The sequence below is a fragment of the Onthophagus taurus genome, chromosome 7 (assembly GCF_036711975.1).
Source record: "Onthophagus taurus isolate NC chromosome 7, IU_Otau_3.0, whole genome shotgun sequence".
Taxonomy (NCBI): domain Eukaryota; kingdom Metazoa; phylum Arthropoda; class Insecta; order Coleoptera; family Scarabaeidae; genus Onthophagus; species Onthophagus taurus.
The window spans coordinates 9,269,907-9,291,303 of NC_091972.1; the positions used below are offsets into that span (position 1 = coordinate 9,269,907).

The 21,397-nt window shown below is 31.6% G+C and overlaps 1 protein-coding gene and 1 long non-coding RNA gene across 3 annotated transcripts in view; one reads left to right on the top strand and one right to left on the bottom strand.

Annotated features, from left to right (window-relative positions):
• Positions 1-2,851: 2,851 nt before the first annotated feature.
• The window catches only part of LOC111424501 (thrombospondin type-1 domain-containing protein 4), a 99,058-nt gene continuing 80,512 nt past the window's right edge, over positions 2,852-21,397 (top strand). Inside the window, exon 1 of one of the 2 annotated variants that reach the window (XM_023058053.2) lies at positions 2,852-3,238. In XM_023058053.2, coding sequence (XP_022913821.2) covers positions 3,213-3,238 — 26 coding nt within the window. In that variant the 5' untranslated portion in view covers positions 2,852-3,212. The remainder of the gene's footprint in view (positions 3,239-21,397) is intronic. The other variant, XM_023058054.2, reaches the window with a different exon arrangement.
• LOC139430826 (uncharacterized) lies at positions 9,234-10,263 on the bottom strand. The gene is made up of 2 exons (XR_011641198.1): positions 9,945-10,263; positions 9,234-9,886 (listed from the first exon to the last, which is right to left on the bottom strand). It is a non-coding gene; the product is annotated as an uncharacterized lncRNA (long non-coding RNA).

The following is a 21,397-nucleotide window of genomic DNA, read 5'->3' on the forward strand; positions in this document are numbered from 1 at the left end:
ACTAAACAAACAATTATTTCCAACAATAATTTTAAATGTAAATATGATTTTGTGCACGAACAAGAAATCATCCGAATTAGTCTAGAACCCTAATAGTCTATGTAAACACTACGACTAAATAACACGCAATAATAACTGATACATATCAATCTGTTACATCTCTTCTAGTAAGGGATGGGTCTAATTGATTAGATACTGCTCCGAGTTCTGGATTCATTCAAATAACGTTGGGTTTTAAAATGAATTTGAGTTCGTTCAAAAACTTAATATGTAATTGTCGAAATCGTAGCAACAGGTAATCAGGATGGCATAACTTGTATACTTGAATTTTACAAAGTTCTAAGTATATGCTTGAATGATTGAAAATTGATTTCGGACAAGAACATTTTAAAATTTAGAATTTATCTTGTAGAGTGTTAAGTACTCATTTACGATTTCAAAATGAATGCATCATTTTCATAATAGAGTTGAGTTCATTGAAGAATTCAAAACAGCGCATTTTCACTGAGGTTGACTCAAATTTTATGATTAAATTATGTAATATCATACGAAAACTTGATCGTAACAGAAATTGCATTGAAACTTGTGTTTCATTGACATCTACCTAAACTGAAGTCTCGGTTAAAACAGAATTTAATAGAATTTTAAATCTGCACAATGTTTCTGTTGTCCTTTTTATCAGAAGTGCAATAAGATTATTCCATGTTTGCGCCAAGTCTTTATCATGCCTCATTAAGTCTACATCATGCTCTACGAAAAGTGAAACCTACAACAAGAGTAATTCAAATTTGGATCAACTTATCACCGCATTATTTGTGCGTGTTAAGGAATGAATTATAGCTTACATTACATAAATTATATGTCTTCTAGTCTTTAATTGGTAGTGCCCAGTAAAGACACCCATTAGAACTTTAATGCTGCTACGAGCAAGTCCTAAAATATTCCTGGGTTTGACGTGGTGATATTAATAAACAACTTAGCGTGTGTCATTCCAAGAGAACTGGTCCACACTAGGCGAAATCTCTCTTCAGCCCACAGTCCAATTCTATATTTGGCCATCACAAATGATGTACCAACTGCTGCCTCTGGCCCCATAACGCTTTAGCGCTGCCCTCTCGCGCTAGCTCATCTGCCGCTTTATTGTCAGCAACCTCAAAGTGATCTGGCACCCAGATCAGAGAAACTCTGTTATCACAACTCAGTGTGTTTAAAGTTCTTTGATAGTCATTAACCAGACACCGTTTTCACGGCCTGCAGCACCTGGAGAGTGGCTTGTCTGAGAAAATCGTAGTTGTTCAAAATGTTCTTCACCCCTCTCTCAAGAAGGATTTTAGCACCTACGTCAATAGCAAATACTTCCGCGTGGAATACAGTACAATACGTACCCAGGCTGTAGGCTGGCTTAATCCGAAGTATCTGGCAGTATACTCCTGCCCCGACCCCTTTCGGCGTTTTTATGAATCTGTGAACATGCAAATATCTGCCTGAACCAGAGAATTTTCGTTTTCGATCCAGGACTGCCGTTCAGGTAGTACAATCTGGTATCGAGCATTAATCATTGGTAGTAATCTCGTCAAATCTGACGACATTGATAGCACAGTATCAGTGCTTATAGTGTTTTTCGCAGTCCATTGGTAGGGCATGTCGGAGCAATTTTGGACATATTGCTTTAATCTGTAAATGGTAGTTCTGGCCACTTTCTCTATATGCAAATGCAAAGGAGATAGGCCAAACAGAACATCCATTGCTGGAGTAATCCAGCTACTCGTTGAATTCGTTAAAGTTTACTGATAACTGAAGTTTCTATACCAGGCTGCCACTCCATATTTGTTCATAGGAGTTATATCTTAAATGAAAGCTTAAAATGTTCTCTTCAAAATGAAAAATGATAACTTATATGTTACTTGATAAAATCACTTAATTAAGAAATGAGTAAATGTTGGTCACAATTTCAAAATTAAATTGTTTTCAAAATTAATTTATAAATAAATTTAATAATAATTGTACAAAACTACATTTCTCTTTGGATTATAATTTGAAAGTTGTTATTTGATGGGATTAAAACACCAAGCTTATTTCTAGGTAATCATAAAAATTTAAAAGTTACCTAACGCCTTGCTTAAAAATTCATAGATTTTTATGTTCTTTGATGTTGAATGTAACATTTTTGTGTCATGGTAAAAATTTTTAAGCGTGAAATATCGAGAAACAACCATGCAGAAATTGCGGTTTAAAGTCTATGTTTAACACGAAAGCGAATCGAAAACATTGTTGTAACTAAAACCTATAAATGAAAGAAAATGGGGACAAATTTAATTTTTTTTGCAGACCATTCACGTGTTAATTTTTTAAATTTTAATACATGTTTGTAATCTCCATATGAATTGATTATCGAAAAAAAGGTACACATTTTTGTAGGTGATTTAATTTATGATTGCAGATATTATTTAAATTATCACTTCTAAACTAAGTGTATACAGTGGTATTATTGATACGTAAATGTTTACGTCGTGCTCGTGAATATGATTATAGAAGCGAATAGATGAGAAATAAGAGTCAATTTCTAACGATAATTATAGGATTTTGTTGAAAACCTTCCTTTAACCGGTTTTATTTATGCATTTTAATCCTATTAATTCTTGTTGGTTGTAAAATAATCACGAGGGTTGATAATAATTCCCGATTACATACTTAAGTAATAAGCAGTTTAGTTTTAGACATCGATTAATTTTTTAGCAAAACTACAAAGTTAAAGGAGATAATAAAAAAAATGTAATTGACTTGATGGTGATAATTAAGATTTAAACAGAATAAAATTCTTATGGCAGTATGTAGTAAAAACGTTTCGTAGATGATTCCTGTGTCGTTGTACGTTAGGCCTTAACTTTGAGCGTTAAGACCTAACACAGTTCAGTTCGATCGCTTAGTCGTCCTCTGCAGCTCTAACAGTAAGCTTTATAGGCCGGTTACAGATCGTTTATTGCACGTGCGCTTCGCGAAAATAGAAAAAAATTTATAAAAATTTTTGGCGAACAATTTAAAAATAAAAACCATAAAATTATTTTAAATAAATTTTTTAATTATGTGATTTCTTTTCAATGTTTATTTTGATTTATTTTTATAACTGTTGGTGTTTTTGTGTTTTTCGTACTAATATGTAGTGTGAAGTGGGTGTTTTATTCGAAAATTTTCTTGAAATATAACTTTGCAGGATGCGCAGGTCCAAGTTCGTTTTCAGGTATGCTTGAAAAGAAATCTTTGAGATGAATAATTACAATAAATTCGTCGCTAAAAACAATCGGTCGTTATTTAATATTCATGAGAAAATTTCGGTTTATGCACCATCAGACTTTGATTACGTTTTGCAATGATAATTTCTTTGAATAATTTTGATTGTCATTTCAAAATGTTTATTTTCGTTGAATGAAATTGTTTAGATTTCGTTATCTGTTTAATTTATACTTACAATTTCACTTTTTTTTATTTGCCAACTCCGTGGTAAATGCGGTATCGCATAAACGAAACGGCACTGGACAATCATAATCTGTTTTAATTAAGATGAATTACATTGATGTTGACCTTCCCCGGCGCGATTCTAAACACCAAATGCAAAAAAATTTTAATTGGATAATTGGGTTTTATAAATATTTGATGAAATTAAATAAGTAGAACACCTTATCGATTTTAATACAAATTCATGGATCCGTGAAACGAACAAAATGAATTATTAAACTCGAATTTATACCATTCTAATTTAATCAATCGCATTCAATAAAAATTTAAAGTGTATTGACAGCGCGAATTTATGAAATATTATTAATATTTTATAAAAAGTAAACAAATCAGTTAGTTTAATTTAAAATGTGTAGATAAAATTAAATTTCCTTTCACTTAATTTGTTTATTTATAATATTTGTGAAAAATTTAATTATTTTTATATTTATTTATTTTTATTTATTGTTACATAAGTTTATTAGTAACGCTTTTTCGAATGAGGTTGTTGTGGTCTCGTTCTCTTTGCTTTTCCATTCTTATAACATATAGTTATTAAGTTTTAGATTGTACCTATATCAATTGCATATATTCAACGCCTTGATAATAATAATAACATATTCCAGAACGATTACGTATTCAAATACTAAACCGAGTTATATGGTGTTTATGTATGATCTTAGTAAATGGAATGTTGTAGAAACATGCATTTCTCGGTCACCAACTGACTTCGGTGACAAAGTAACACATTTTGAATGTTATAATTAGTTGGAAGAATATTGATTCAAATGTAACACAAGCCCTTGCTACTATGGATTATCAAACGTGTGATATATTTTGTGAGTCTTCTTTGCTATTGTTTAAACAAGACATCAGTGGCGTCTTTTTGTAAATATCTAGTTGGGCATGATGGGAACTATTTTGCTATTACACTTGATAGGTCGTACATACCTCAAGTTCTTGGTTAATACTTTAGCTCTAACTTAAACTAATCTTTCGAGTTATGTTGTGTTAAAACACTGCTTGACGTTTCCTATGACATGTTGCAATCTCCTTCAGAAACAGGTACAAAGCAGACAAATTCGGTTTACTGGGAACAATATAAACATTAGTAACTAATTAATGAATTAATTACTATTTGCTAATTGCCGATAATGTGTATTTTTATGACATTGAAAACATAAGGGCTAACAAGATTTGCAAAAGCTATAAGTTTAGAGGATTCTAATTTGTTGTGAAAAATATTGTTTTTGCAATAACGGGCAATGTCAGATGTAATAGATATTTATCTATAGATATTGGACAAATATGCGTTTATATCTTGATCTTTGAGGAAGCTTGTCAATTGCCCAAACAACTTTTTTCTGCAGACAGAAAACTAGCTGAGAATGGAAGAGTGACACCATACCGTAATTCTTTCGCTATCTCTTTGTCGTATGCTTTTAATTGATGGCTGAGTAAATAAGAACTAAGTACTATGTAAGAAAATTGTTCACAAGAATATTCACAAGACTTCGCGATCAATTCGTTAGTTGTGAAAATCATGTTATGGGACTTTTCGAGATATGTAACAAGTTTATTTGGGAATAAACCTATTAGATATAAATTTATAAAGTCCAAAATGTTTATTATCTGGAAATTCTTTGCCTTGATCGTAAACCAGCGACATAATATCATGATCTAAGAGGGGAGGGAGACAATTGATAGTAAACGAAGATATTCTGAGATAATGCTACCCGGAGGCACCCCAATTTTAATAGATTTTGCATCGCCGTTCATTTGATTGCTGCATTCTTTTATTTCAGAGCGGTCATGGAAATAAGATCTGATAAGATTTAGCACAACGCTAAACTACAGCTAAACAGTTTTATCATATTCAAAACGATCATAAACCCATTCAATCAGTTTCTAAAGAACATATCCAAAGAGCAACTCCATATTGCTTTATAATAAGCTGAGTGACTAAATTTTATGAGTTTTCTTGAGAAGATAAATACTAATTCCATATACATATTTGTTGATGATGCGGGAAAAAAGAAAAAGAAGTGTGATTTTTCGAAATTTTATAGAGATAATCAGATTGTGCTTGATCCATTACTTGAAATGATCTACTGATTGAATATTAGCTCTGTAGAAATATTTGTAAAGAATTCATCAAAGCGTTTAATAACTCAATTATTTAGGTTGAGTTGGGTTGCGTTTGATATTGAAGCACTTTTTCCTTCCAGTTTCTAAGTTTATTATTAACAATTTGACATATAATTTCAAAAATTTCCTTATTGCTTCCAAAATTAGTTTCAAGGTAAATATATTTGTTAATTCTGTTCTTAGTAGGTCGTCCGGACCCGTCTTCCGTTTCAGTTTACATAATTAAAAGAAATACAAATAAACATTACATTACGTTCGAAGTCTTTAGCATTCTGGGTGAAAACGTTCACTCTATTCCGCATAATACTGGCTCAGGTTCTGCTTTAAAAAATTCACGTGTGAGATTACAACATGGAGTTACCGCAATATTCAGTTGTACTCAAAAACTGAGTGAGGTGTCAAATCTGCAGTAATTATTATTATTACACCGATAAATCTTGTATTTTAATTGCCACATTTATGCTTTAAAAGAACATTTGGTAATGAGCTTGTTATATGTAGCAATATTTAGTCTTGCTAATAGTTCTTTGTGAGGTGTAACTAGTCTTCTGCGACCCAATCTCTTGTAGGCAGTATCTCTTCTTCTGTCAGGAGAATGTAGACTTGTGCAAACAGTACCTACTCTTCTGCAAGCAATATTTAGTCTTCTGACAGCAGTAGTTACTCTTTTGCGAGGAGTATCTAGTTCTTTGTTAGCAATATGTAGTTCTTTTCACACTGTCCACATCAATCCACTTCCCAAAAACTAAAACTTGTAACAATTACATATAACCATTCCCCTAGCCACTCATGTTTTAGTTAATTAGGAGTATTACCTATTTATTAGAGCTATTGTGACATATCTCATAGCTACTGAACACTCATTACAATTACAGCTATTAATTGCTGCTATGTGCAATTATTCATAATAATAGAAATAATAATTATTGCTTCTATCTAAATTTTTCTTTGCTAATTAAATTAATAAGATATATATTTCATAAAAATCATAACTATAACAGAACATAAATCACGTACTATTAATATACAATTTCTTTTCATATAATTTAATTTGAATGACTTCTCTAATTTTAATTGCTTTGACATCAATGGCTTCAAAGAAAATGATAAATTCTCCAAAAACAAACCATTTCACCTAATTTAAATGACCGGACAATTAAATTTATTATTTCTTTTTATAGCGTTACAAAATGTTCTCGGACATTTTATAATGGAAATATCGCATAAATCATAACGATTACGAACGGGTCAACGGAGCGGAGGCGCGTTAACACGAATTTCGTGGACGTTCGAATTATTATCGTTATGCTCGTTTTGTAAACATCACAGTAAATACGAAAAAAAAAAAAAAAATTAAAAAATAGGATCTGTTCGATGTACGTATTCGGTGTCAAACGATCGCATCCAGGCCGGCAATCGAGCGTGAAAAACAGAGAAAGAGTTCGTAATAAGTTCTCTTGTATGTGTGTGAGCGTGTGTGATTTAATAGGATTACGAAATAATGGGGTCTACTGTTGATAAAACTATTTAAAAACTCTCTATAATTTAAATTGATGCTTACAAAAAGTAGGTTTAAATTTTTTTAAGAACAAAATAAACTGAAAAAAAATGATTATTTGAGATAAAAGTATTAAAAGCATAGACAGTTTGGCTCTAAGTATTTTTTTAATTTGTTGGAATAAAAAAATGCTTTTGCTAAAAATAGAATATGTACACAATTTTATTGTATCCATCAATAAAATGTCTTATGTAATAACAGCAACAAAGCCTCCCGCCCCGAATGTACAAATTATTCTGTCAACGTCGCCTTTGTCCCCCTTTTTTTTTCGTTGTTGATTCAATTACACGGTCTCGTCGAACCCAATGGGCCGTACAATAATTCCTACTTTCGGTGTTGCGTTACTTACACTATACCCGAAAACGTTTTTATTCATGACGGCATAAATTCATTTCAAAAACGTCTCGTATGATTTCTTCAAAGAAAAAAAATTGCCACCTGGATGTAATGATTAAGTTATTCGTAAAGAATTTCTTTTAACATTTTATTTAGAAACGTTTTTTATCAAAGGTCCACATTTTTATAGGTTATCCTAAAGTTTAAGATATAAATCGTTTCTAGTATTTGTCCCATTTTTTTTTGTATTTGTTTGTTATACCTCGCATTTTTATAGTTTTTGTTAGGTTGTAATAGCTTATAATTGGCTAAATGTTAATGTAAACCGAATTAAATTGCCGTAGGCGGAGTAACGACCGTTACTATTACGAACGGAAACGAGATTCTTGGAATGAAACAACCAAAAATAGGGCAAGTAAACTTAATAAAACTTCGTCCTTGTTAGCCCATTATATAGCAAGTAGGTATTGAAGGAAATACATTATATTTACGGAGAACATTCGTTTTGATCTTCTGAAATTGTAAACAGTAATGACGAAATAGTAATTCATAAATCCGGAATATTTAAACCATCGTTCTGTTATTATTTTCCGAATTTGTATTATGAGTTACCAAGATCTGAAACATTTCAGTTATACTGCAAGCATGGCAGATCTTATATCTAACACTTCTTAGATGTACTTATTTTACTTTTTTTCCATAATTACTTCATTACTGAGTTAAAGCTTTTATAGAGTTCAGGGAAGAAAGTTATGACTCATGGACGTTCTGCATAAGTGCCATATAAACATTGTGAGGAAATTGAGTGTATTGCAGACTATTCTATTAGTCAATTAGTGCTATCAGGATTTTTAAAAGTAATGTCAAATCTACAATAATGGCAAAGTCATCATCTAATTACTCATAGGAACAGAATACTTCAAACTTTAAAAAATCGAATTGAAACGTTGTTTAAGACGATTGAATTTAAAGCAGCTATTAGTAAACAAATTTTAGTTAGAGAACACCTGAAACGAAGAATACCACACACTCAGAGAAGCCAAAGTCATTTGTACTAAGGAAAACGTTTTCGAGAGAGACAACAAAAAGATTTTGCGTCGCAACCTTTTGAAATATTCTTTTTCTTTGCCTATAACCTTTAGCCTCTAAGTCATGTACTCAATTTATTATCAGAAAGTGAATGGTTTGTGAATTAAAATATCTAGTTCTGAAATATATACTTTGCAATCGCGACCGTTCAAGATAAAATGGGGACGAGATATACACAATTTTTGTGTCGGTGCCGTATCACTTCAATGACTTATTTTTATGTGTAGAGATTATTGTGCAGAATGTTTTTTTGTCTAGGCGATAATTTATCAAACCAATAATATTAAAGCAGTTGTTAAAATACAATGCGATCAAGAAAGCCGGTCCGCTAAAAACTACTTTCCCAAGCGCTTGATACCAATACTTACTGCCCTCGACACAGCGGTCACACCCTCCTTCCACTTGATTTAATAGTGGTGGGGAAATGGAAGGAAACTTTTAGTTTAGTAAACATAACCTTAAAAACTGACACGCACAAAATTAAAAATGTTACTCTCGTTAAAGAAAATTCGAAATAAATTCTCTCTGGAGTTAGATTGGTGGATGTAAATTTAAATTATGATGAAAATAATTAAAAAGGATTAATTAATAAAAAGAAAACCCTTTAAACTATTCTTTTGTAATTAATTTATTTCATAAATCAAAAAAAGATCTTTTATTTTATTATAAAAATAAAGGTTTAGAAGTTTTATTTATTATAAAACGAATTCAAAATCTTGACCATTCTTTTCTAAACATAAAGTGATTCTTCTTTTCATATTATCGAAGACCTGTACAAGTTGCTCTGCAGTTATTTGTTGAACATTGTGTCGTATTGCATCTTCCAGTTCTTCTATGGTCTGTAAACGGTTTTTGTAGACAGAATTTTTGAAATGACCGAATAAAAAGAAATCTAGTGGGGTTAGATCGGGGGAGCGAGGTGGCCAACATCCTCTACTGATTACTCAATCATCATGAAATTCATGAAGGAATCTTTTGTTTGTTCATGCAGTTGCATTGTCATGTTGAAAAAACCCTTCTTTCAATTCATCATCATGTAATTATTCAATGGATTCTTGTAACAAAGCACTTTGACAACTTTCCTAATGTCATGACATAAGGTAATTCAGTACATTTTCCAGGCATGTCTCCCTAAATTCTTCTACACAAAGACTTGTTGAATATTTTCATACCACATTTTGATCTTTTACTCTATTTCGAAGATAAGATTTGAAAAGAAACTTTGAAACTTGTCTTCTTCTAAGGTGAACGGTATGATTTAACCTAAAAATAAATCAACGAAATTTATACCAAACCGATTTAAAATAAAATAATTATTTACCTTAGAGAAAAATCACAATCGAATTTTTGTCTTAATAAAGACAGATAATATTAAATAAAACCGCAATAAATTCATAATGAAATATTGAAAACTCCAAACGCCAAAACCAAGAACACGACTCTGAGCTCAGCTGATCGAAACCATTGAAACTAAAAATCGATATCACCTCGTCGACCAATAAGAACGTTGAAAATTAAAAACAAGTAGAAATGGGAGGAAGCTGTGACGAGGAAAGTAAGTATTGGTATCAAGCGCTTGGGAAAGTAGTTTTTAGCGGACCGGCTTTTTTGATCTCTCGGTAGTTGGGGAGACATCAATATTGAATTTCAATTTCTGCCCTATAAAGGTTTAATTGGTTGCTCTACTTGTAATAAAAGCGAAGAGCTCCATTTAATATTTTACATTACCTATTTTAAGGTATTTATCGTTGATTGTGTTTCGTGACTTTCTTGGTTATGTAGGAACTGTTTAACCATTCCAACATCCACTAACACGTCTTAATATTGAAGGCAGCACCAAGACTGATAGTCATCAATCTCTAAAAGTTATATACACATTCCTCTGAACTTGATGTTCTACTTGTAATAAGGAAAGCTAGAAACTTAGGTGAAGTGTATATTAGACACGTGTAAACTTTACGCTTGTTGAATGTTGTTACCTCTTGTTGCCTTTTACTAGGTGTTACTAGTGTCGTGACTTTGTATATTCCAGAATTGGTGGCGTTAGTTTTAGAACTGCCAGTATCTTTAATTAGTACTATAATACTAGACTGCTATACAATTTAGGCTCATATCGTTGCTCCATGGCACATACATGATAATAAACATTTTTTGAAGGCTACGATTACGAAGAATTTAGAAGAGTACGAAAACTTGTCAAGTCAAAAATGAAAGTTGCTCACCAGAGACTTAAGAGATTGTAGTAAGGGTCTAAGACCCTAAAGACTAAAGACTTCATTTGATGCAAAAACGTGTTTTTGATGTGTTTGGTGGAGCTTTTGTTACCAAATTATTTATGAACTGTCTTATTGATTCTAACTAATTCTGAATGACAAAGCAAATAGTTGGGAATGTTTTGTCAAATAGGAACAAGTTCTAATTTTTTTGGTGAGTGATTATAAATTTGTTTGTAATTTAAGTTTGCAAGACTTTAGTATAAATTAGAGCATCTTTATCTCGAACCTTGGAGGTTGTTATAACTAAGTGCTCTAGAATATTGTATTTCCTTGGATTCAATATGTAATGACCTAAAATGTGTGTTAGAAATCTAACCTGGGTCTACTTCTATTTACATTATTCATAAATAATATCCTATTTCTAGAGTTAAATTCCTAAAGTATGATATACACTGATGATTTGACGATATTCAGTAGAGTAGATGCCGAGTTTCAAGATTGCTCTGCAGAATGATCTAAATTTACGTTGTGACTTGTCACATCATTTAAACAACAAATCTAACTCTTTTTTCTTCTTTATTTATTCATCATTCTTTAAAATTTTTGGCGAAAAAGATTTTACGCAGCATCCAAGATTTATTAGTCTGATCACAAAGTTACTTTCAAAAAGTATGAGTCCATCTTCTATAATTAGATGCACCACGAATTTCCAAAGTCCATTTTTCCGATAGAAAATATACCAAAACGCTATTAATTGATACCATGCGTTAATTGATTTAGTGTTGGCTATTAGTATCTTACTAATTCATTTATCTTCTCTCCCAAAAGCGATAAAAGTAGAAGATTGGTGAATAGGTTTATTTATTGGACCCAACCTTTTCTGATTACTTCGCGCGTTAACTGAAATGATTCTCACAAACTGGATAATTAACACAACATTTTAGAGGATGCAATTTAAAAAATTTCTTATCTAAATTGTGGAATTTCACAAATTAAAAAGATATTTCTGACTAATACTAAATTTGGAACCTTATAATAGACTTAGTTCTTGTATTTTTTTGATTGCAGTGGTTTAACTTACACTTAGTAGTATAAATAAATAAACTAAAACACATCTAAAGGTTCATCACTATCAATTTTATGTTCTTTAGCTGATTCATCGCATAAAATTGTTTTAATTGTGGTAACACACATTAACCCAGGCAAACGATTTGTATACTGCATCTCGAATCGTAATTGATTTTCAAAACAGTAAAAGATCATTTTCGTCTTTTGCAGCGAGGTCTCACGTCATTGTACGCTAATAGAGTGCGGTTTCAGCATTGTGCTTATTTGCATTTGGGCAAGTAATAAAACTCTCTTTAAACTCGTTTGTTAACGTTTCGCAGAAAATCGTAATTTGCAATTCTCTAGTTCCGTGCTTTTCGATAAAACCTTGCAACCAACTTATTGAAAGTGTAAGTCCTTTGATGATTTGTAACATTTCGCAAAATATTGTGCTTTAGCTAACATATAGACTGGATATCGAATTTCTTAGTGGTCTTTGTTGAAATAAACACTTCATTCACACCACTAGTTTTCGCTTAAGAACCATAGTAGGTATTAAAGAAAAGATTACTACGTTTCTAAACATTGCATTGATACATAATAATTTAGTAATTTTTGATAAAACAAATTGTTGGTAGTTACTTCTTACTTTGTTATATTAATTTAAACCTAACAGAAAATAAATGTTGGCATTCTGAAATAAGATATAATTATGTAGATTTCAAACGGTATCATGGCTCGTTTGAGGTTTTATTTTATCGACTAATAATATTATTCAACGAACGTGTATTTATAAACCTTTTCACCATTGTGAAAAATGTCAGACTAAGTGACATTTCTTTGCCTTGTCCTCGATTGTCGAAACCATTGCAAACTTATTTACCTACATACATACGTCTATTTGTATTTTCAACACTAAAATAGTATTTTCATTTTCGTCATGTGATTAGGTATCGTCCAAAAATAAATAGTTTATAGTCGTTAACTTAAAGCCTTTTTATATCACCAACCCAACCATAACATTCAATTTCACTTCTTCTTTATCCGACATTTCTATTTCTATTCACTTTTAGTTTCGTTTTCGTCGAGAATTTCTTGAAAGATTCACGTCAAGCATTGAATTCGCTACATTCCCAGGCAATTAGTCTTCAATGACTTATCGTATCTCATTTGCGGTGTTTACAAGAACGGGTCGGAAGTCTACCGAGATCCCGTTATATCTCATTCATTCTTTTCTATACGCCTCAGAGGTCGAGATTAAGTCCGTCGTCGTCGTCCTTTTTCTCGCTGTCGTGGATTTCTTTGAAATGTCGCCAAATGACGTTTCAAATGTCCATCAGAAGTAAATGAGTCGATTTCTTAAAAGAGAATTGATTGAATTATTTTCGGAATTATTTAAATGTGATGTAATCTCGGAATATATCGCCTAGTTGATTTTCTAATTTAATTTTATGCATAACATAATTAATAAACGCCTGGTTCGCCAAAGCGGTTCGTTTATCGTCCACAAATTGGGTTTAGATTGAAAATTTCTAGTTACCGCGCGGCTTAATTGAACATAATTATAAACCATGTCCTGCTAATAAAACCACACTTTAAAACGATTCCCTCAACTTTGATGATGATTACTTTGTAAAAACATTAACAAGTAAAAATATCATAAAACAAAATTTAAGTAAGCAAAAGTGATTCGTTTCGGTTACTTAAGAACAATCGTCGCCCGTTAAATAATTTTTGAGTTTCAAAGTTTTTTTTAATTGAAGTTCTCTCTGGAATTTCGCTTTAAAACGACGACCTCGGCATCCAATTAATACGGTTCGAGACCCAAGAGCGACCATTAGCATGCCGATTACTCCGGATTTCACGGCATTTGACCAAAGGCCAAGATAAAATCGAAAAAGAAGACTACGTCCAAGTCAATATTAATCAAGCTATAACATGCATCAGATCATTTTAAATTGTTTTATTTGATTCTGATTTTTAATCTAACCTAATTAAACAATCAGGTGAAAAAAACGTATATTTATTTAAATAGAATTGTTACATAGAATTAATTTTAGAATCTCCATTTCATTTGGTTTCGTTGCATCTTAACCCAGTTGAATTGTTTGCCGTGTAAATAAACATTCTCTAAAGACATTTCGAAGACGAGATTCCTTTCAAAATGTTTCTCCTCTTTTAACACAAAACGATCATATGAATGAAATTGAAATTTTATTTACCAATTTTATTGCGTCATCGATCTATTTAAACGATGGAGAGAGTAATTCGGTCGATTGCATAGACTAAACGTCGAAATGTGAAAATGTCGAAATTGTGTACAAACACAAAATAAAAATACGTAAAGAAGAGAAAAAAAAACCCGGAAGTTATTTGGGTTTATTTGTAACGAGAACTAAATTTGTAGGCTTTTTTTTTTAATTCGGGTTCTTTGTAACGACTTGTTTTTATCCACTGGTTTATGGGATTGTGAACTATGTTAAGCGATATAAACATCTTTACTTTTGTTTTTTTTTTTATTCTGAAGAAAAATAAAAGTCTTTCATCGTTCGTCGTTTACAGCCAGCGCGCGGCAAACGATAAAGTAACTGTTGACAGGAAGAGTACGAGCAACGTGTGTGGAAATAAAATATGTTTTGTGATTAATTGTCTTTAAAATGTAAAGATAAGTTAAAGTCTTAGTGTTGCCAACAAAAAATTGCAAACGTGAAAATAATTACTATGTATTAATTAGAAACTTCTGTAAGTGTTAAGAGTTATTCAAATATTATAATTTTTCTTGACTTACAGAGTAGATGCTTGAGAATTATGAATGACATAATATAATCAGTAGTGATGGAACAGGTAGTGATTTTGCGACATTCGGCATCCCCTACAGCCGGATATCCGGTTATCCGGCATATCTATCCGGCCAATATGGTTATAATTTCTGGTGCATTTCTGAAGTGATATTGCCACATTATTGCGATATTTGAATAAAAATGAAATTAATAAGAAAGTTGATAAGATATGTCTACTTATTTGGATCCAAGATACAAAATGCTCCAAAATCCTTCAAGAAATTAATTTTAACTTCAAATATTGTTTTCTCAAAAACTAAAAGTTATTTTTCAAATCGTGTTCGTTCATTGGAAAGAGGATACTTTTATTAACATATTGGGAAATTTTCATACTTATATTCCAAAAAAATCGATTTTATACAAATTATTAAAATTTAATCGGTGAAAATTGCAGCATTTGAAAAAATTGTCGATTATTTCAAAAATTTATTTCTCAAGAACTAAAATTGATTTTTCAAAATGGCTTTTTGCATTAAAAAGAGGATACTTTAGTTAATAATTGGTGATATATCCAAAAGGATCCTTCAAGAAATGAATTTTATAACGAATTTTGAAAGTTATCGATGTTCAAGATCGAAAATTGTATCAAATATTGTTTTCTCAAAAACTAAAAGTTATTTTTCAAAACCTGTTGGTTCATTGGAAAGAGGACACTTTTATTAACATTTTGAGAAGTTTTCATGCTCATATTCCACGAAATGGATTTTATACCAATTTATAAAACTTAATCGGCGAAAATAAAAAATTCGTAAAAATTGTAGATTATATCAAAAATTTATTTCTCAAGAACAAAAACTTGATTTTTCAAAACTTGTTGCATTGAAAAGAGGGTACTTTAATTAATAATTGGTGATATTTCCACAAGGATCCTTCAAGAAAGTAATTTTATAGCTAATTTTGAAAGTTATCGATGAAAATTCCAACATCGAAAATTTTATCGAAACTTCAAATATTGTTTTCTTAAAAATTAAAAGTTATTTTTCAAAACGGGTTGGTTCATTGGAGAGAGGACACTTTTATTAACACTTTGGAAAATTTTCATATTCATATTCCAAGAAATGGATTTTATACGAATTTTTAATCCATGTTCCATCACTAATAACCAGTAAGTTGGTATCACCATGTTCTTCAATATCTGATATGGAACAAGTCAATTTTTAATATAGCTGAAGTTTCAACAACCTTCATGTATAAAACTTCTTAAAGATTTTTAATTGTTTGTAGCACTTTGTCATTAATAACATTGAATATTAGAGCTTCTGTAATATATTAAAACCCCTATATTAGAATCATCGTCAATTACTTTTTTGCTTATTCTGTAAACCAAACGAATGAATCAAGATTTGTTTTAGTTCTGGCCATGTTTTATTTGCATCCACCACTTTGCATGCTTTGGCAGGTATATGATCATGAAAATCATTAAGAGACGTTTAGACATGCTGATTTCAATAGATTTTGTTAATGTGTAACTCTTTAAAGTGTTCTTCAGATCTGATTTCTGGCATTTAAAAATGACTTCAAATTCATACCTGCCAAATCTGGAGTAAAATTGGGTTTTATGATCATCACTTCCTTGATCTTGCCTCTATGATGTTCAAAAAAAATGTCAAAAAAGCATTATAAATCACAGTTATATGTTATAAATCACCCTAATTGAAAATTTATATGAAAGCACACGTTATTTATAATTCCCATTACAAGACCCTAAAAAAATACGTGACTGTTTAGAATTCATCAAAAAGATTCATTACACATTCCGAACACAATAGTCCGTTTTCGTACCCAAAACCGTTAGGTACTCGAAAAATGACGAAAAAAAAATCGTTTGGAAGAAGAACCAATTTCGTCGACCGTAAAGACTATTCTTGCAACACAACCTCTTTGTGTTCGGCCCCCAAAATGTCGAGTTACCAAAAGCGGTAACTTTTTATTTTTTTAATCTATTTGTGCACGAAATTTCTAACATAAAATACTCTTTAAAAAGATTACTTTTTATAACCTGATTCGTTTCGAAGACTAATATTGATATTTTTTTCACTACTCATTCGACGTTGTGCAAGATTAAATGAAAAAAAAACAGTTTAATGACCTTGATAGTAAAGAGCATCTCTCATTAACGATTCAACTAGTTTAGGTAGTTGTAGAAAATTTTGTGTAAATAAAATGCACACAGAGAGAAAATAGATTTTAAAATAGATACGACTCGATTTGATTCGATTCTATTCTCTACATTTTGACAGTTGCGCACGTTTATTCCTATATCTTTACTAACATATGGTCGGTTTTTTTGTGTTGGTTTGAAGACTTTAAAGGGGCACATACTCCTACACACACACTTTTTCTTTCATGCTTTATAAGGACTTCCTTTTTAGGATAAAAAAGAAAAGATTTTTGGTACGTTATGTATGTACATTTGCGTGTGTGGTCTACTCTTGATACCAGATTTAAATTGTAAAAAAAAATCATTTTTCTAAAATACTTTCTTAGAGATTCTTTTACTTTTACATGGAATTTTTTTTTGTATTAGGTGACACAATACTTTTCAACTTTTGAAACTCTCGCAAATACAAAAAAACGTAATTTAAATTTAAATTCTTAAGATTGATTGTAATTTGAATCTATTTGAATGAAAATTAATCTAATCTTCGTCCCTTTTCAATTGTATCTTGTTATAAGCTACCTTTAGAACCCTAAAAATCCATTTAAGCACTAAGTTGACAAGGGTGACTTGCTTAAAACTCGATCTTAACCCGTCTTGTTACCGATTAATCTCAACTCAACCCTTCTCCATAATTAAATTTTTTATAAACCAAGGATATGTTTACACTTCTCATTCAATACATTTTTTTTTTCAATCGATCTCTTCAGGGAAAGTTGGCAAATAAAAACGATTTTAGTAAATCAAATGAAGAAATAACAGTAGATGAAATGTAGTAATAAATTTTTATTGCCGTTATGAACATTGTTAGTGGTTCCCAAACGGATATTATTATATTATATGGGGTCTCCCTCTATAAATTGTTTTAAAATGGATTTATATAAGTCGTAATATCGAAAATGATCCCATTGACATCATTTATTCGACAATTATCAATGGTTATTAGAAGTTTTCACGTTGTCCGTTAACGGTAAATCTGGTCGTAATATCATATTATAACGTTTTCTTTCAAGTTAAACCCGATTATTATTGTGACATAACACGAAAACGGATCGAATTGAGACACATCTGGTTCGCATCGTAATATTTTTTTTTGGTTTGCTATTTCTAGATGGATTTTCCCTTTAACATTCCATACACATTTCATATTTTTTATAAAACTATTTTTTTTTAACATAAAGTGTAGAGTAAAATAATTTCTTGTACATTTCTGAGTAAGAGACAAAATAATCTTGTATATCACAGTCACGTATCTTGGGTTCTCACAAGAAGAGAGAGCATTTGCATATCATCAACAGGAAGGAGAAATTAAAGTCACGGCAATGAGCGCGGGGAATTCAAATATTTGCCAGCAACAGAGTGAGTATAACGCCCGAACGACGTCTGCTCAACGCGCTTCTCCGAGAATGTTCAAATATTTGCTTTTCCGCGGTGGTTGTAGTTTAATGTTTGAAGAAATCTCTTTCATTGTTATCATCATCAAAACAATTCAGGAAGAAGGGTGTCGTAAAACAAGCAAGAGAATTTATCATTATGAGAACAAAAAAGGCGAGGAACCTTAAAAAATGTTCAAAAATTAGTTTGTTTAAAAGACCAAATAACGACGTAATCTGTACGGTATGCGAGTATTTTTTTTATATTTTTCTGTTTTTTATTTTTAAATTTTGGTTGCGAGCAATACGACACTTGAGGACGGAAATAGAACTTTGGAAATAAAAAACACACTCGTATATCAATCGGGGAAGGTCTAATAATTTTAAACGTTCAGAAGAAAAAAATCGGAACTTGTAGAGTTTTTATTGAAATAGATTCAAGAAAAAACCTTGAGTTAAGTCAAAACATCTTAAAAACATAAAGATGAAATCTTTATTGAAAAAAAAATTTCTTTCAATATTTTTATCTATAAGAAACAAACATCTTTTTTTATAAAATTGAAATTAAACAATTTATAACTAATTGTAAGTAAACTGTGTTTTGAGTAAATAAAATAGGCGCTGTAGAATTTGTAATTAACAATGCCAATACAAAAAGATGTTAACAAAGTAATCAGCCCCACAGTGAGCCAGTTAAACTCCAATCAACATAACAATAAAGTAACCCAACTCCAAAGCTATGCAATCCCAACCCCAAGGCAGCTCAACAAACTAATTATAATTCAAAGTTGATACGTGGTTGGGTTGGGGTTGCTTCCAACTATAAACCAGTTCAAGCGAACTTTGCTTTGAGTTCAAGCAATTTTCTATTCAACTGAATCTAACATCAAAACAAACAAATCAAACTTCCATGCAAGCTAGACCAACCTCAAAGCCAGCGAATCTAACTATAAAGCAATACAATTAAACTCTAAAGCAAGCCAACCAACCTTAAAAGAAGATGATCACAAAGTATTTCAAGCCCAAAACATGTTATGCAACCTCCAAAATAATTCAACCGGAAAGCAATACAATTGTATAACAAGCCAACTCAACCAATCATAATTCAAAGTTGAACACAGCTAGTCTAAGTCCTGACCTAACTATAAAGTTATTTAGCTTCAAACTAACCTAAAGTAAACAAATGTAATTTTAAGGCAAATCACGTAAAGCCCAAAGCAACTTTACATGATAGCAACCGAATCTAACCCTAACTAACAACACACCAACCTAAGCCAGCTCTAAGCGAGCGTAGTCACAAACCAAATCAAGCTAACCCAACCCGAAACAAAGACAATCATAAAGTAAGTCAAGCCCAAAGCAACTCAAATGCATGGCAATCTAAATGCAAATGTAAATCAAACCAGCCAACTCAACCAATTACTATTCACACTGGACACGTGTCCAATCCAACTGCTAATTGAATAACACAGTAACCCAATCATAGATATGTGGACTCTCTAATTCATGGTCTCCCACATAATATTCAGAAATATTCTGCAAGGTTTGTCACACCCTAAGTTCTATATGCATGCGTTATAAGTGTTTTTAAAAGCACTAATAGAATCCTGTGTCTTTGCATTTACTTTAGTGATGTTTCTCTGGTTTCTGCTATGTGTGTGGAGATGTCTCCTATGTTCTTCTCTTTTGTAGACTTGATACTGTGACCTCTAATGGCACTCATTCTTTTCAAATTTTTCTTTCTATTTTATTTAAAGGGTTCAACTTTGAGCAAGTAGTCAAAAAGTCCAAGCCAGTAAACCTAAAAAGTTGCCATGATGAAACATTTGTGGCACTTACCTACTGTAGATAGACTTATAGATGAGCCAATCCACATTAAACTCAGCAAGTTAAGGTTGGAGAACTGACAACACACTGGTGCTTAGACGATGGCGGTGGAGGGTAAACGTACCGAACTTTAAAAGAAATCTTCTTATTACTCTGGAAATAATATCTCCGGCAAATATAAGCCCTCGCCATTGACGAGAGTCTGTAATTGTCCTACCATCTGTAAGTTGCTGGTAGCATCATGGACACGTCAAACTTCTGATAAAGGAATATGAGTGGATAATCGAGACCATTTAGGAGAGTAAAGAGAGATACGGTATAGGATGGTACTCTTGCAGATACGATTTGAAATGTTTATCAAATTTATTGCTAATTAAGACTATACTTGGTTAACTAAATAAATTGAACATTGTCCATGTTGTTGGTCACCGCATACGTACGCCTCTGCATACTTGTCTTATAAATCGCTATTCCGTTCAATGCAACATAAAAATATATCAATTTTATATATTTTATATGACAAGATTGCTTTGTTTTGGTGACAAATACAATCAATAGATATTATAGGCCTTTAAGATGTCAAGGTAAATGTTAGTCTCGTGTTACAAATATAAATTAAATTTTATTCATAAACTCTTACTTAAATCAAATAAATAGTTCTTATCAAAGTTTATGCTACAGATATCTCTTAAATAGTGTAGGTGATATACATACATTTAAAAGGGAAAGGAACCATATTTATGTAAAATAGATATTTATTAATCCAACACGTATCGTATTACGCATGTTTTTAAACAGGGTCACATTTGACATTGTGTCTTATACCGGAAGCCCTACCTACAATATACCTATACCTATCTCTGTTATAGCTGAAACTCAAATGCGCACTACGCAATCTAGTTTGTAAAGGTCATTAAACCGCCTAATTTTTACTCGATTTGCATCATGTACCGAGAAGAAATTTAGTGAATAGAAAAGCCCCCATAGGTATGCAACGAGGTGCCACCTCTTTTCCTCCTTTTCTTGCACGTAGGTGCCACTGTCGTCGTCTAATCAACTGTTGTGTTGTGCATATCCGTGTAGGCAGGTGCAGACCTAGTTTTGTCAAAATTCCATTTCTAACGGGTTCGAATACTTCTCGAAACATCAAAATGAAATTAAAAAGAAGCAGTAGTTGTAATGAAATATTTCGTTAATTGCCGTTCTTCGGTCATCAATCAGAATGATGCCGATTTCGTAACGGCATATTATTCGGCAGTCAAAACAGTCTCGGAACATTAATTGTGGACGTCCAACGACGTTAGGCTCGATTC